The 14,404-nt window shown below is 58.3% G+C and overlaps 1 protein-coding gene across 1 annotated transcript; it reads left to right on the top strand.

The window, feature by feature from the left end:
* The first annotated feature begins 3,718 nt into the window (after positions 1-3,718).
* UPK3B (uroplakin 3B) lies at positions 3,719-12,734 on the top strand. Its single transcript, XM_039508461.1, has 6 exons — positions 3,719-3,810; positions 6,024-6,208; positions 8,697-8,919; positions 11,220-11,296; positions 11,951-12,080; positions 12,488-12,734. The coding sequence occupies exons 1-6, from the start codon at positions 3,719-3,721 to the stop codon at positions 12,648-12,650; spliced, it is 870 nt and encodes a 289-aa protein (XP_039364395.1). The 3' UTR covers positions 12,651-12,734.
* Positions 12,735-14,404: the final 1,670 nt, after the last annotated feature.

Genomic DNA, 14,404 nt, shown 5'->3' on the forward strand with positions numbered 1-14,404 from the left:
CCCAGAGCCCACCCCAGGGCGCAAGAGGCGGCTTGAATACAATAAGAACTGACCCCAAACCTTCCCTGCGAAGCCGGGGGAGACCGATGATAGCAGGAAATGAGGCAAGTCATTAGCACGCTGCATTCGCAGGCCTGGATGGGGGCGCCGGACTGGAGCAGCACCCCTGGCAGGGAAAGGGGGGTTGGACGCCTGTGCAGCTTGCAGCTGGACTAGGCCGGCACTGTGAACCCTTTCGGGTGAGCCTGGTACTAGCTGGATGGGCCGTGCGGTAAGGAATGCAGAGAATCCAGGTTCTCTCCAATTATCTCTAGTGCCTAGGCCAGGGCCACTGGTTGGTTTGTTATTAGCTGGGGACTGCCCCTGTAACGATGTCAGCCAAGCCTCTGAACGGCGCCCAGGGGCTCCATCAACCAGTGACTCGTGGTGGCACACAAATGTCTCACGTGGCGAAGGCGGGCCACCGCCTAATGCCGGCCAGCTCACCGGCAGAGCTCCCCCAGCCTTGCCTGGGAGCAGCCCTTGGCAGCAGGACACGGCGCTGCTGAGTCCCACCACGTCTGCGGGGCTCCACACCGGAGGATCCTTCTGCCGCCCTGTAATGCTGAGTCGCAGAGGACGACGTGGTCGCCCCGTGCAGCCGTTCGGCGTGCCCTGGCTGTGCCCCTAGCCAGGCTGTGTGCCACCCACGGCTCTTTATGAGTAATGGGTCGTAGAGCCGCTGGCAGAGCTGATTCTTCCCTACATCTCTTGCCATCACCTTGCTGCTTAGCTCTGCCTGGCTGCCCCGCCCGGTTAGTGCTTGGGGTGGGGGGGTGTTGTCTGTGGGCGGTTATGGCTGTGAATGTGAATGGGGGACCCTAGCGTGTACATAGAATCATGGAATACCAGGGTTGGAAGGGACCTCAGGAGGTATCTAGTCCAACCCCCTGCTCAAAGCAGGACCAACCCCAACTAAATCATCCCAGCCAGGGCTTTGTCAAGCTGGGCCTTAAAAACCTCTAAGGAAGGAGATTCCACCACCTCCCTAGGGAACCCATTCCAGTGCTTCACCACCCTCCTAGTGAAATAGTGTTTCCTAATATCCAACCTAGACCTCCCCCACTGCAACTTGAGACCATTGCTCCTTGTTCTGTCATCTGCCGCCACTGAGAACAGCCGAGCTCCATCCTCTTTGGAACCCCCCTTCAGGCTGCTGTCAAACGTTTCCAAGGTAACAGGAATCCAAGTTACCCCTAGATCCCAAATGGAGGCAAGGGGCCAGCTGATCACTCGGTGTAAATCGCCATATTAAAGCTGGTCTGATTTTCACCTTCCTCCTGCACAGAGTCCCACGGCCTGACTGTGATAATAGCGCCGAGCTCTCGGCCAGCGCTTTTCACCAGCAGAGCCCAAAGCACCTTCCCCCGGCGGGGGGTAGCATTACCCCACTTTACAGAGGAAGTCAATGGGGGCAGAGCCCATTGCCAAGTGGGCCTTGGGGCCTGTAACGAGGAACAGCAAAGAACGAGGTACAGTTTGAAAGCTGGAGGCAAATCTCATGGCAAGAAAGGTGAATTTGAGGGGCAAAAAATGGAAACCCGCCGGAGATCTTAAAGTTGCTTATTGGAATTAAGGACAAAGTGGTTTAGCTCGTTGAAATGACACTTCAGTGGAAATAGAGACGTGTCAAGGTATGTGGCTTTGCTGTCTGGAAACCTGCTGTCTGTGTTGAGTGCATCCGTGTCTCACTGCATGGGCAGCGTGCGTCTGTCCCGCGCATCTGGCCAGGTTCTGCACACAAGCGGCAAGGCCTGGGTTCTAGCCACGGTACTTACCGAATGACCAGTGCAAGGACGGGGCCTTCTAAAGAGCGGAGCAGATACTGGTTCGTTTGGCCCCATCAATCTCTCTCTCTGACAAAAATGCTCCCCAAAAAACCCACCCCAAATATCTGGGATTAAATGAGTGGCCCCAATTTATACCTTTAGGGTGAAATCCTGGCCCCATTGAAGACAGGGGCAAAAGTCCCAAAGATCTCTGTGGGGCAGGATTTCAGCCTGTCTGATTCTCCTTAGGTAACATTTGGTGTCATTGGAAACCCCGCCCCCAGCCCCGATTTACTCTCTGGCCGCTGAAAATGCAGTTTGGCCCAGAGAGCTTCCTTTTCCTGGTGATTTGTTCACTCCTCTCTCCTAATTACCCTTCAAATAGATCCACCTGTCTCTGTAATAACCTCAGTGCCGGAACTGGGGGCAGGGCCCTCTCACTTTGCAGGAACACCACGTTCTGGAAGAGTTTTTTCTGCGCTTTCTGGAATGGCAGGAATGCTGTGTGGAAGCTGGGGGGGCAGGCGTGTTTCCAGCCCCGCAGGCCCAGGAGGGAGTGGGACAACATAGGAATTAGCCTGTCGCTGACGTGTGCACAGTACAGCTCTGAAGCCCATAAGGCAGCATGGTGCAGTGGATAAAGGCACCACCCAGGCGTCAGGAAGCTCTGCTACTTGCTCACTATGTGACCTTGGGTAAGTCACGGGGGCCAAACTTGTCAAAAGTGGCCTTTAAATGTAGGTGCCTCCAATTGGGGGTCCCAGTGTTGGACACATAGAGGGCCTGGCTTGCAGAGGTGCCCCACTCGAAGCCACGAGGCTCAAATACTGAGCCACTCAGAGCCCACTTTGAGAACGTCAGCTCTGGAGGGCTCTGCGCCTCAGTTTCCCCATCTATAAAATGGGCATATTGACCCATCGGTGTAAAACACTGTGAAATGCACGAATGAAGAGCGCTCTCCATCCACTAATCACCCTGGTTCTGTTTATCATCAGAGGCCTGAGGCATAACGCTCGGAGCTGGAGTTGAACCGGGACCCCGCGTGGAAGGATGTGTGGGTTTGGGTCAGTCCACTCTAGAGATTAACCCAAATCGAATAAGGCTGGAGTGGGTTCAGGACAGGTGGCCTGGCAGCCCCGACGTTGGACTGGCACTCGGGAGATGCGCGTTCAACGTCTAGCTCCGCCGCCGCCCTGCTGGGTGATGGAGGAAAAGGCACCTGGGGTGCTGACATTCACGCCCCCGCAGTGGGCTAGGGGTTCAAAGAGCCCCGCTCCTCTGCAGGCACCGAACGAGGGGACAGATGGTGGAAAGATCTCAGCAGCTGATGGGCTGAAAATCTGGCCCAGGGTGGGTGCTGAGCCCATCTGACCATGCTGGTCCTACACCTCCCTGTGTCTCCATCAGCAATACCCTCCTACCGCCGAGGGTAATTTAATGGGTGTGAGTGGATGGGAGGCTATGAAAACTCTGCCAAACCCCCCTCAACTTCAGGGCTTTCAAGACCAGAAGGGGCCATTGTGATGTAGGGGGAACGGCCTCTAGCCTTGGGCTCTCTCTGCCCTGGCCAGAGGGGATTGTCCTCACTCCCAGCTCAGCAACTGCATTTTCATTGCCAGCCTTTGGGGCCCTGGCGCTTGGCTGAAGAACCAGCCCGGCCTGTTTGCTCTCTGGGCCTGCAAGGAATGCAGGTGGCTGGGAACTGGAGGGCACAGCAGAGACCCTGGGGGCAGGGACATATCTGAACTGGGAGGGTGGGGAAGTGGTGGGGGGAGATCTTCCCCCTCTGCCATCCTCTTCACACTGGTTCCCAGGACAGAGAGCGAGGCACAGGGGACCTCGCTGTCCCAGCTGCGTGCTCCAGGCCAGGCCAAGACACAGACAGAGAACCCAGGCTGTCCTGGGCTGCGATGGAGCTACCGCTGCTGCTGCTGCTGCTGGTGCTGACTGGGCTCTGCGCGGGCAGGGTCCTAGGTGAATCTTTTGACTGTAACAGCGGAGAGTGGGCTGGTGGTGCTGCCCTCCGGGGAGGCGCAGAGCTGTGGGTGGATGGGGAGGGAAGGGAGAGTGACGGGGTGGGTGGAGGGAGAGGGACGCTATGCAGTGAATGGGCAGAGAAGGGGAGGTTTGGGGATGGATGGGTGAGGAAGGACACTCTGGGGTCAGGAGAGGAAGGGAGAAGCCGTGGGGTGAATGGGCTGAGAGGGGGATCTGATGGGGTGGGTGGGTGGGGAGGGACGCTATGGGGTGGGGAGAGGAATGGAGAAGCCGTGGGGTGAATGGGTGAGAAGAAAGCTGGGGAGTCGAAGGGTCTCTTCCCCTAAATACTTAGCAGAGGGAGAGAATCTGGGGGACTTCTCTTCCCCAGAAGGTCTTTGCCGGGGGGAATCCAACCCCCCTGCGTGTATTGGGAGCTCAGACTGCTGTTGGGAAGCAGTTTGGGGCCTGAGCCGAAGCCCACTGGGGGGCCCCCTTGACCTCCAAGGCGTTTGGAGCAATCAGACGCTTGGCGAGTTCATTAGCTGCAGGCTGGGGCGGTTACCCGCTGGGGAAGGCAGCCTCGGCTTCAGGATGGAGCTGGGCTGGCTCCCACCAGGGCTTTCCCTTGGCGAGGGGGAGCAGGGGCCTTGTCCCAGGCACGGTCCCTCAGCAGAGCCTGGGCAGGAGGTGGATGGCGATGGGGATACAGAGCCTTGCGCTCAGGCTGGCTGGGTTGCAGAGGCTGAATTGCCCTCTCAGGCCTTTCCATGCCCGAGGGGGGCACGTGATCCCAGAAGCTGGCGCTGCCCACGTCGTGCCAGAGCAGGTGAGCTCCGGGGGGCAGCGGGGCTCCCAGGTGCTACCACGCCGACAGCACCACCAGGGGAGCTGGGCTCCAGGCGGCCAGGCCAGCGCGGAGGTCCTGGGCCCGCAGTGTGCTGAGCACATCAGCAGGGACGGCGCTCCCGGCGCGGGTTTGTGTTTGCCCAGCAGGGCACAGTGACCCGCTGGTGCTATTGTGTTGCTGCGTCACGACGTGGCTGGGTTCGAGTCACTACATCACACCGGGTCGGGGCGACACTGCCTCCCAGGGGCAGGCAGGGTGCTGCGTCAGTACTGACGCCACACGACATCAACAGCTGCCGGGCCCACGACAACGGGGACTCCCTGTGCCTTGCAGGATGGCAGCCGCGGGGACCCACCCTGCCCCTTCGGCTCAGCAGCTCTCTCATCGGGCCCCCCGGTTCTCCCCGACACAGGCTGCTCTAATTTCATATGGGTGCGGGGGAACTTTGCTCAGCTAAACCAGTGTGAATCTGGCTTGACTCCGGATTCCCACTGCTCTAAGGGACTGAGTTTAGATGGTGTGCAGGAAGCTCTTTCCAGCGCTGCGGGGGGAGGGGGGCATCCATCACATTGGATGCTGAGGGCCAGATCCTCAGCTGGTGTAAATCCAGGGAAGTCAAAGGAGCAGGGCCCATTTACCCCGGTAGCCAACTGACACCAGCTGAGGAGCAGGCCCCAGATGCCAGTAGGGTCCATTCAATGAATCCGGCTCGTGATCAGAGGCCCGGGCTTGGGCCCAGAAGCACTAAGTATGATAACGCTGGATCTGCTTGTGATCCAGAGCCACGTCCAGTCCCTTTGTGACTCGTGCTGAGGGACCCGCGAGGGTCCCGGGCGGGCGCGACTGAGCCTGTCTCATCTCGGACACGGGTTCAGGGCCGCTCCGGGTCAGCAGCGAACTGAGCTGATAAGAGCCAACAGCCTCGTTGGTCGCCTGGGTGAAATGGGCACGACGACTGGAACTATTAACGAGCGCCCTGGCGGGTGGTCTCTGCTGCGAGACCGAGGGCCAGATTTGGCTCTGTTACACCGCTCCAAAGCGGGGCAGGCGGCGTGCGAGAGGAGGGACCAAGGGGAGCCCCATGGAACCCCGAGCCCATCCTGGGCAGCAGGGTAAGCAGCTGTCACAGCTCACCGGCTGCCTCACACTCATTTGAGGGGGGTTACTCCAGATTTACGCGGATGCAGCTGAGCTCAGAATCTGGCCCCCAGGGTGTGGAGGCTGAACGGCTCTCGACAGGGGGCTCTCCAGCAATGCTCACGCCATGGTCACCACTGCCGTGGGCCCGTCAGCCCGGTGACAATGCCGGGGAACACTGCGTTCAGCAGGAAATGAGAAACGGTGGGTTCCCCGCCCCTCTCTCTGCTGGGCCCCGTATCCGCCCCGAGCCTCGCGGCCTCACTCTGTGTGTTTGTTTCTCCAGAGATGGTCCCCTACACGCCCCAGATCACTGCCAAGTCGCTGGAAGGGAAGCTCACCGCTACCACCTTCACGCTGGACCAGCCCATCTGCATCTTCGATCAGTACGTGAACAGCACCGATGACATCTGGCTGGTCGTCGCCTTCACTAACGGTACGTGTGGCTCCAGACCCGCCAGGCACCTTTCCCTCTGCCTACGACAGCCTTTGCCAGCCCCGATATGGCACTGTCTGAGGAGGAAGTTCACAGCCGCCTCTATTCCCCTTCTGGCTTGTCCTTCCTCCGGCTCACTTGGGAGATTGTAGGGCTGTGTCTCCTCTCTAAGCGGCGCCAATGTGCAGCTACACTGGGTTACTCCCTGCCGTAGTAAAGGCAACGGGGTCAGAGCACAGCACTAGGAGGGCTGTGTTTTAGTCCTGGCTCTGCCTCCGACTCACTCTGCGGCCTTGGGCTAGTCACGGAGGCTCGCATTTTCAAAAGCAACCTCTGAACTTGGCTGCCTCAATTCGTTGAGGCCTGAGCTAGCGGGAAGCTTAAATAAGATCCTCTGTCCAGGCCAGAGTCAGGCAGGGTGGAAAGCTGCCACCCAAATGAGCTGCACTGTGCCCAGCCAAGCGGCAGAGGGAGCCAAAGGACACCCTGGCCCCTAATTTAAATGAGTTCAGAGAAATCCGTGTTTGCATGAAATTTTAGGCTGGGCTGTAGAGATTCCTAGGAATGTGGGGTTTGCCACGCCGGATCAGGCCGCCGGTCCGTCAGGTTTGGTATCTTGCCTCTAGCTGCGGCTTCAGGAGAACACCTGCTCCATTATGCACCTAGCCAATTGCACAATGCTGGGAATGGAGGGGAAATGCTCCTGCAGCCCTCACCTTACGCCCTGGAGCGTGACTTTGGATTGCTCATATCTGAGCGTGGGGACGACAGCTCTTTACGGCTAGATCGCTTTACCCAGCCCTTTGAAAAAATCCCGCTGCAGATCGAGAAGCTAACCACCTGCCAGCATTCCTAGGGGAGCAAGAATCCTCTGGATGCCTAACCCAGCCTGGCTGGCAGTGATCTCACGTTCATCACCCACTGCCCCTTTTCCACGGAGGGTGCTCTGTGTTTGTAGAATAAAGCCTGGTCCGCCCTTAAAACGGATCCCGGCCTAGCTGTGCTGGCTCTGTGGAAAAACCACTTTCCCTGTGCCAACGCAGTGTAGACGCAGCTAGGCTGACAGAAGACAGCTCTGCAGTGTAGACGCGGCATCTTGCCCATTCCCCAGCACTGGGAAATCGCAACCGTCCTGTGCATTTCAGCCCAGCAGCGTGTGTCTCTGCTGCAGCCGGCGCCGATTTGCAGCGTTAGCCTGTTCTTGCCCGATGTGACACACTTCTCTCTGTCCCGGTGTGGCAGCACCCTCGCTGGGACCCGCAGGCTTTGGGCACAAGGGTTTCACTGCACACGGCCTGGCGATGTGCCATCTCTGAGCCGCTCCTGCGATTTTGGTTCCCGGTGTGCACGGGGCGGAATTATTGTTGGGGCAGGCGCTCGCAGCAGGAGAATACCCACCCGTGGGCCATCCCCCGTGCGTCCGTTCACACTGCGACACGTACGCTTAGGCCCTGAGGCGCTGGCCGTTGGAGTCATTGGCAAGACAGCCAGTAATGCAGCAGCTGGGCTGAACACGGTCCCCACCCATCGAGCAGACGGTCAGATCTAGGGAAGGTCTTCGCTGCAGAGTTAACTCAGGTGATCAGCCCCTGGATCTGAGCACCCGGGTTAGCCTCACCCGGATGTCAACAGCCCTGCTGCAAAGTAACTTTGGGGGGCCCGTCCCACGGTTCGTAGCGCTGCAGTGAGCTGAGCGGCTCTGATTGCAGCCCAGTGAATTGGGGAGAACGTGTCTGTCCTCCTGGGCGCACGGGGTGAATCGTGGGAAGGCAGCACAGTTATCAGCACTGGCGTGGTTCAGTCTGTCCCCGCACTGGAAAATGGACAGGTGCTTAGCCTGAGGGAAAGCCTCCCCCAGGTTTGAGCTGGGTCTGTTAGTCGGGTTGAAAAACGCCACTCTATTCGGGTGAGAGGGTTTGGTATGTGGACAGGAAGGAGGCTTAGGGGCAGCCCATGAGGAAAAGCCAGAGTTAACTCTGCAGTGAAGACAGACACACGCCCTAACGCTGCTCTCGCTAATGTAGATCCTATGCTGGCCCAAGGAGTAGCCGCTTGTGCTTTCAGTGCAGATAAACGCAAGCTTCATCCTTATTCACAGCCACAGGGGGATGCTGAGTTTGCTCAAGCAATGACCTTAGCAGTCAGGGGTCTGCCCCAAAACAATCCCCATTCTGAACCTGTGCCTTTCTATACTTATGGGGTCTGGGGTGCAGGTTTTTTCAGTGTATTTAGGGGCTTTTCTAGGCTCCCTATCTCCACAGCATCTGTGCCACTCAGCACCAATGGATTTAGCTTCCCAGCACATCTGTGACATGACGAAGGATTTACATATGGGGAAACTGAGGCATGGTGAGATTAAGTGACTTGCCCAGGGCCATCCTGGGAGTCAATGGCAGAGCTGGGAATGGAACGACCATCTCCCAAGTCAAGTACCTTGAGCACCAGCCCAGCCCTAACCCGGTAACACTCTCTTCTCTTTCATCCGCAGTCACATCCCATTTCAAAAATCCAACCTCAAAGATCCAAATCCCTCCCTACCAGAAGCTATCGACCGCTCTCCACTACATGACGCTGAAGACTTCCCTAGCCTTCTACCCATGTGCTGAAAACAGGGCCACTAGCGTGCTCCGGGTTGGCAGTGACACCTCCTGCAAAGATGACCGCAGCCTGGAGTACTGCAACGGACCCCTGCCTCATCCTGGGCCTTACAGGTATGACAGTCTGAGCCCAGGCAGCCCAGCAGATAGGGGCCTGGCTGCCTTCTCCCTCACACAGCGGAAATCAGGAGTAACTCCCGGGCAGGCAGCGGGCTCACGCTGATGGCAGCAGGAGGAGACAGTCCCATATAGTTAGAGATTAGAGGTTTATTATCACCTATATTTGCAGTAGCACCTAGGAACCACTGTCCTGAACCAGGGCTCCACTGTGCAAGGTGCTGTACAGATACAGGATAGACAGATGGTCCCTGCCCCAAAGAGATTCCTGATAACAAATTCAACCTCTTTAATGTTAACTCCCCCTGTCCCATTCCCACCCTCTCTGGCTTTCTGTCTCCTCCAATCAGTGCAGCACCCCAGCAAGCTTCACCCCATCAAAGCATGCTCTTTCCCAGTCTAGAATTCACTCGCGCACAGAATCCAGCACATGCATTTGCTAAGGAGGCTCCTGGTTCTTTTTAACCCACTCTCTGCAGCTGGGCTGGCTGGGGTGCAAGGAAGTTTAAGGAGCCTGCTCAATCCTGGTTCCTAGATCACAGGGCTGGCTCTAGCCACCTCCTTCCACTCCAGCCACTCAGTTGCCTTTTGTAATTAACGGGCTCTTTAACGAGAAGTGCCCCAGCGTGTTCATTTCTGCCGTCCTCGCACTCCTGATGCAAGAGGCACCTGGCTCTTTCTCCCCTTATTTCTGAAGCGTTACTCCCCAGCTAACTCCTGAGCATGGCAGGCAGAGTGGTTTGCAGATATCTAATCCCACATGGTGCTGGGGAAAGGGGCATCATCAGGGAAGCAACCAGAGAAGACCTCTGTGCTGGCTACCTGAGCGGAGAATTGGGTTAGATTCTGCCTTTCGTATACATCCTTCCAGCCCGTTGACTTCAGTGGGGTTGTGCAGGTGTGTCTCAGGGCAGGATCTCACCCAGGAAATTTGCTGGCACCAGGGGGCTTTGCATTTTGGAGGCTTCTACGGACACAGAAAGATAGAGAACAAACCTCTCTTCTACTTCCAAAATAGTTCCTCATGCTGTGTGAGGATAGGTTACTTGCAGAATAACACTCAGCCACTAGATGTCTCCCTGTGCGCCATACACTTGCAGGCAGGGCACGGTCCCTGGTAAACAAGGGTAACCATGCTGGAATTTGAGCTGCGTGGCAACCTGTGTGTGTCTCTAGTCAGGAGCTGTATTCTGTAACCAATCCCTCCCGCTTAAGGAGGACTTTGAGTCCATAGACCGTCAATAAGGTTAAGATTTTGTCACTGTTATTTTTAGTAAATGTCATGGGCAATAAACAAAAATTCATTGGAGCTACAAGACGGGGAAGAGAGAGCTGGGTGGGAGGGGAATGACAGCTGGACCCTGGGGGTAGTGTCAGTCCCCCCAAGCCCCATCCCAATGGGTGGAGGGACTGACAGCCCAAGTCCCACCACCATGGGGGAGGGGCACACAGCTCCAGCCCTCCGTCCCCACTGCTGGCAGCTGAAGCCAAAGTCATGGAGGTCTGGTAAAGTCACAGAATCTGTGACCTCCATGACTAAATCATATCCTTAACCACAACAGTCTGAGTGTCCCTCTTAGCATACACTGCACCTGCCGATCACAGTCGTACCTAGGTCCTGATATACCAAAGGCTGATAATACTGGACATCTGCTTTGGGGGGTCTTTAATCTAGCGGAGAAAGTTCAAATAAGATCCACTGTCTGGGAGCTGAGACTCAACAAATCCAGACTAGGACTAAGGCACAAGTATTTAATAGTGAAGGTAATTAACCACTGGACCAACCGACCTTGGGACCCGGGCCAGTCTCCATCTCCTGAAGTCTCTAAGGCCAGAGCAGATGGCTTTCTAACAAGCATGCTGTGGCACAAGTGGGAGTTAGGGGCTCGACCCGGCAATGAGTGGGGAAGGTTCTGCAGGAGGTCCAGCTACGTGATCAGAATGGGCCCTTCCGGCCTTGAAAAGCTAGGAGTCGGGGTAAAGGTGATGGCAAGGAGGAAGAGCCAGATCCTCTACTGGTGTCATTCACCATAGCGCCACTGAATTCAGCAGAGCTGCATGGAGATGTGCCAGCAGAAGATCCATTGATAGGTGTCTTGGGCCAGCTGTCTGGAGACAACCTATGGACAGACAGACCCAGGATCTGTCGGTGACAAGTTGGGTCAGTTTTGCTCTCCAAGCGTGATAGGTCTAGGTGGCTTTGCCGTTTGCACCTGCATCCCTGATGCTCCGACGTGGGCTGGAGCCCGGCCAGATTTCATGGACCTTCTCTCTCCTTTTGTCGCCCGCTCTTTCAGAGTGAAATTTCTCATCCTGGATACCAATGGGTCCAAGGCAGAGACAAGATGGTCCCAACAAATTATGCTGAAGCAAGGTAACCCTGGAAGAACAGGGAAGGGGCGTCTTGCATTGTAAGCATCTTGGGGGAGGGTTCTTGTCTCCTTTAAGCCTTGTAAAGGGGGCTGATCCCACCCCCACTCTCAAGGCAGCACATGAGGGCTTGGGTTCCTGACTCAGCCTCTGCACACTTCCTGGGGCTTGTTAGACAGGATGGTACATACTAGCCAGAGCTGGCAGTTTTCAGGGTGTCTCCTTGCAGGCCTCCTGCCCCTCCCTGCTCAGAGATACTCAGCCTTTTAACCTCCTGAGTTGTTAATTGGGCTCACCTGGTCTAATTGCCAGGGTGAGTCAGTAGAACAGCTTTGCACCTCCCTATAGGCCCTACAGCCTGATACTCGGTCAGAAGCCTTGAGTGACCAGGCTACATTACAGCTCCCTATTGGGAATCGGACACTGAGCTACCGGGGCATCGGGCCACCCATACAAACCTGGGAGAGGGAAGTGACTGTCTGAGCAGCACTAAGGAAGCTGGCCCTAAACGATCCCAGCTTCCGCCATCCTCCCCCTATTTCCTCTCCTCCCTTCCCTGCTGGATCCCTTCAGTCCCCACCACCGTCCCCAGTGCCTCCCATCCCATCCCCAACCCCATCCATGCCTGCGGTGAAAGCTTCCCCGCCGTGTGCCCCAGGTCGCAAGGCGCGCTCCATCGACACCTGGCCCGGCAGGCGCAGCGGCACCATGGTCGTCATCACCTCCATCCTCTCCAGCTTCATCGGCGTCCTGGTGATCTTGTTCCTCTGCACGGTCGCCTACGAGTGGTGAGTGCCGATGCCCAGAGGGGGGCGCAGCCCGGCTGAGCCTTGAAGCAGAGACGGGCTAGATGGCTAGATCTGGGGGGGGGGCGCGGGAAGCTGTGAGCCCGCCCAGGCCAGTGGGAAGGCTCTGGATGTGCCGTCCCCACCTGGCACTCACGCAGCACCGACCCTCTCTGCTCAGCACCCTGGGGTCAGAGGACAGCAGCTCGGGTGGGGCTGGCGTGCCCCGGCTGTGCCCCCACCCCCCCAGCACTGGGCTAGAGTAGACACAGCCCTCCCCCCACCCCCCAAGCAGCCAGGCGGCCTGGCGCTGCGGGAGAAGGGTTGGGTGCTGTGCCCACCGGGCTGCCGGCTTTGGCACCGCGTGGGCCGTGCTGCTCACCAGCTGCGTGTCTGTGGGTTGTTTACAGCTTTAAGCTTTGGCGGCGAGAGGAGCCCGCGGTCCCGGAGGAGCCACGCGCCGGGTCCTTCAGAGAGAGGGAGTACGACACCCACCACATCCCCCCATCGCAGGCTCCGCCCCAGCCCCCCAGCGACGTGCCCCGGCCTCACTCGCCAGCTGCTTCCCCATAGGAGCCCAGAGCTTCCCGCAAGCCATCGTCCTGGGCTCAGCGGTCAGCACACGGGCACCCCCTGAAGCCTGGCATCCCATGTACGCACCCCGTGCCTCCCCTTCACGCACCCTGCTGCCGGCATCCCCTATATACCTCGGCCCCAGAGTCCCCTATGCACCCCGGGCCTCCCCATCACGCACCCTGCTGCCGGCATCCCCTATATACCTCGGCCCCAGAGTCCCCTATGCACCCCGGGCCTCCCCATCACGCACCCTGCTGCCGGCATGGCCTCCCTTCACGCACCCTGCTGCCGGCATCCCCTATATACCTCGGCCCCAGAGTCCCCTATGCACCCCGGGCCTCCCCTTCACGCACCCTGCTGCCGGCATCCCCTATATACCTCGGCCCCAGAGTCCCCTATGCACCCCGGGCCTCCCCATCACGCACCCTGCTGCCGGCATCCCCTATATACCTCGGCCTCAGTGTCCCCTACTCTCCCCAACCTCCAGCATCTCCGTCACACGCCCAGCGGCCCCTATATACCCCAGCCCTAGTGTCCCCTATGCTCCCCAACCTCCAGCGTCCCCCATCACGCACCCTGCTGCCCGGCGTCCCCTATATACCTCAGCCCCAGTGTCCCCTACGTACTCCATGCCTCCCCATCACGCACCTTGCTGCCCAGCGTCCCCTATATACCCTGGCCCCAGTGTCCCCTACGCACCCCAACCCCCAACGTCCCCATTGCACGCCCTGCTGCCTGGCGTCCTCTACACGCCCCAAACCCCAGCATCCCTGTCACACGCCCCAGGCCCCAACCTCCCACATTCACCCTGGTGCTCTAGGCTCCCCAGCCCTGGGAGAGGGGAGGCTCCATGCTCCCCATCTGGGGTATCCAGCCTGACCTGACCTGCCCTGCTTCCTCCCACTTCCCTGTGGCTGACTCTACAGGACACAGCAACAGCTGGGGAAGAAGGGGAGCACAGGCCATGCCCTCTGCACCTGCCAATCAAAGGGTTGTTTCTATTAACTCCAAGAGGCAGCTGCCTGGTGCATGGGGCTGGGCACGGGTGATGCTCAGGGCACCTCGGTCATTTGTTTCTCGCAGGCTTTACTCACCTTCTGGAACTATTTATGAGGCCAAAATAACTGGAGGAGCTAGTGGCAGGGCAATCCCGTGATGAGAGCCGAGCTCCATTTCCAGAGCCGGAGGGATTAAAAAGCCCTTGAGAAACAAAGACTATCCCCTCCCTGGCTAATGGGCCCCCTGCTTTGATCCCATTTTGTCCTATCAGCGGGAACGTGATGGAGGTGTTCCCGGCCCGCCTGCACTCAGCTGCGGCTCCAGGTTCACATGGGTGCAGGGCCGGGCCCCACGCCACACTCCTCCTGAGCGCCGGGGAAGCTTGGGCCGGATCTAGAATCGCGATCCTGTCACAGACGCAAATTCCAGCCAGGGGTGGAGTCGGCTGATTGGCACCTGAACACACAATGACCCCTCGGCACCGCACCCTCCCAACCACCTGCAATTGACGCAGGAGCCTTCAGGCTAGAATGACAGCCCTGCCCCTGCCGGGCCAACGTGAGCCCTGGCACACCTGTGCTTTCACGCGGTGGGAGGCCGGAGCCCAGGGATCTGTGCACAAGCCCTGCTCACGTCAGTGTGGCCTCAGGGAGGGAGGCGCCTGATCTCTGACGGGGCCCCTTTCTGAAGTCTGCAGCCCTGCAACAGAGCCAGCAAGTGCTGAGGGAAGAGGTCAAGCCAACCCCCTCTCG

The sequence above is a fragment of the Mauremys reevesii genome, linkage group 20 (assembly GCF_016161935.1).
Source record: "Mauremys reevesii isolate NIE-2019 linkage group 20, ASM1616193v1, whole genome shotgun sequence".
NCBI classification, from domain to species: domain Eukaryota; kingdom Metazoa; phylum Chordata; order Testudines; family Geoemydidae; genus Mauremys; species Mauremys reevesii.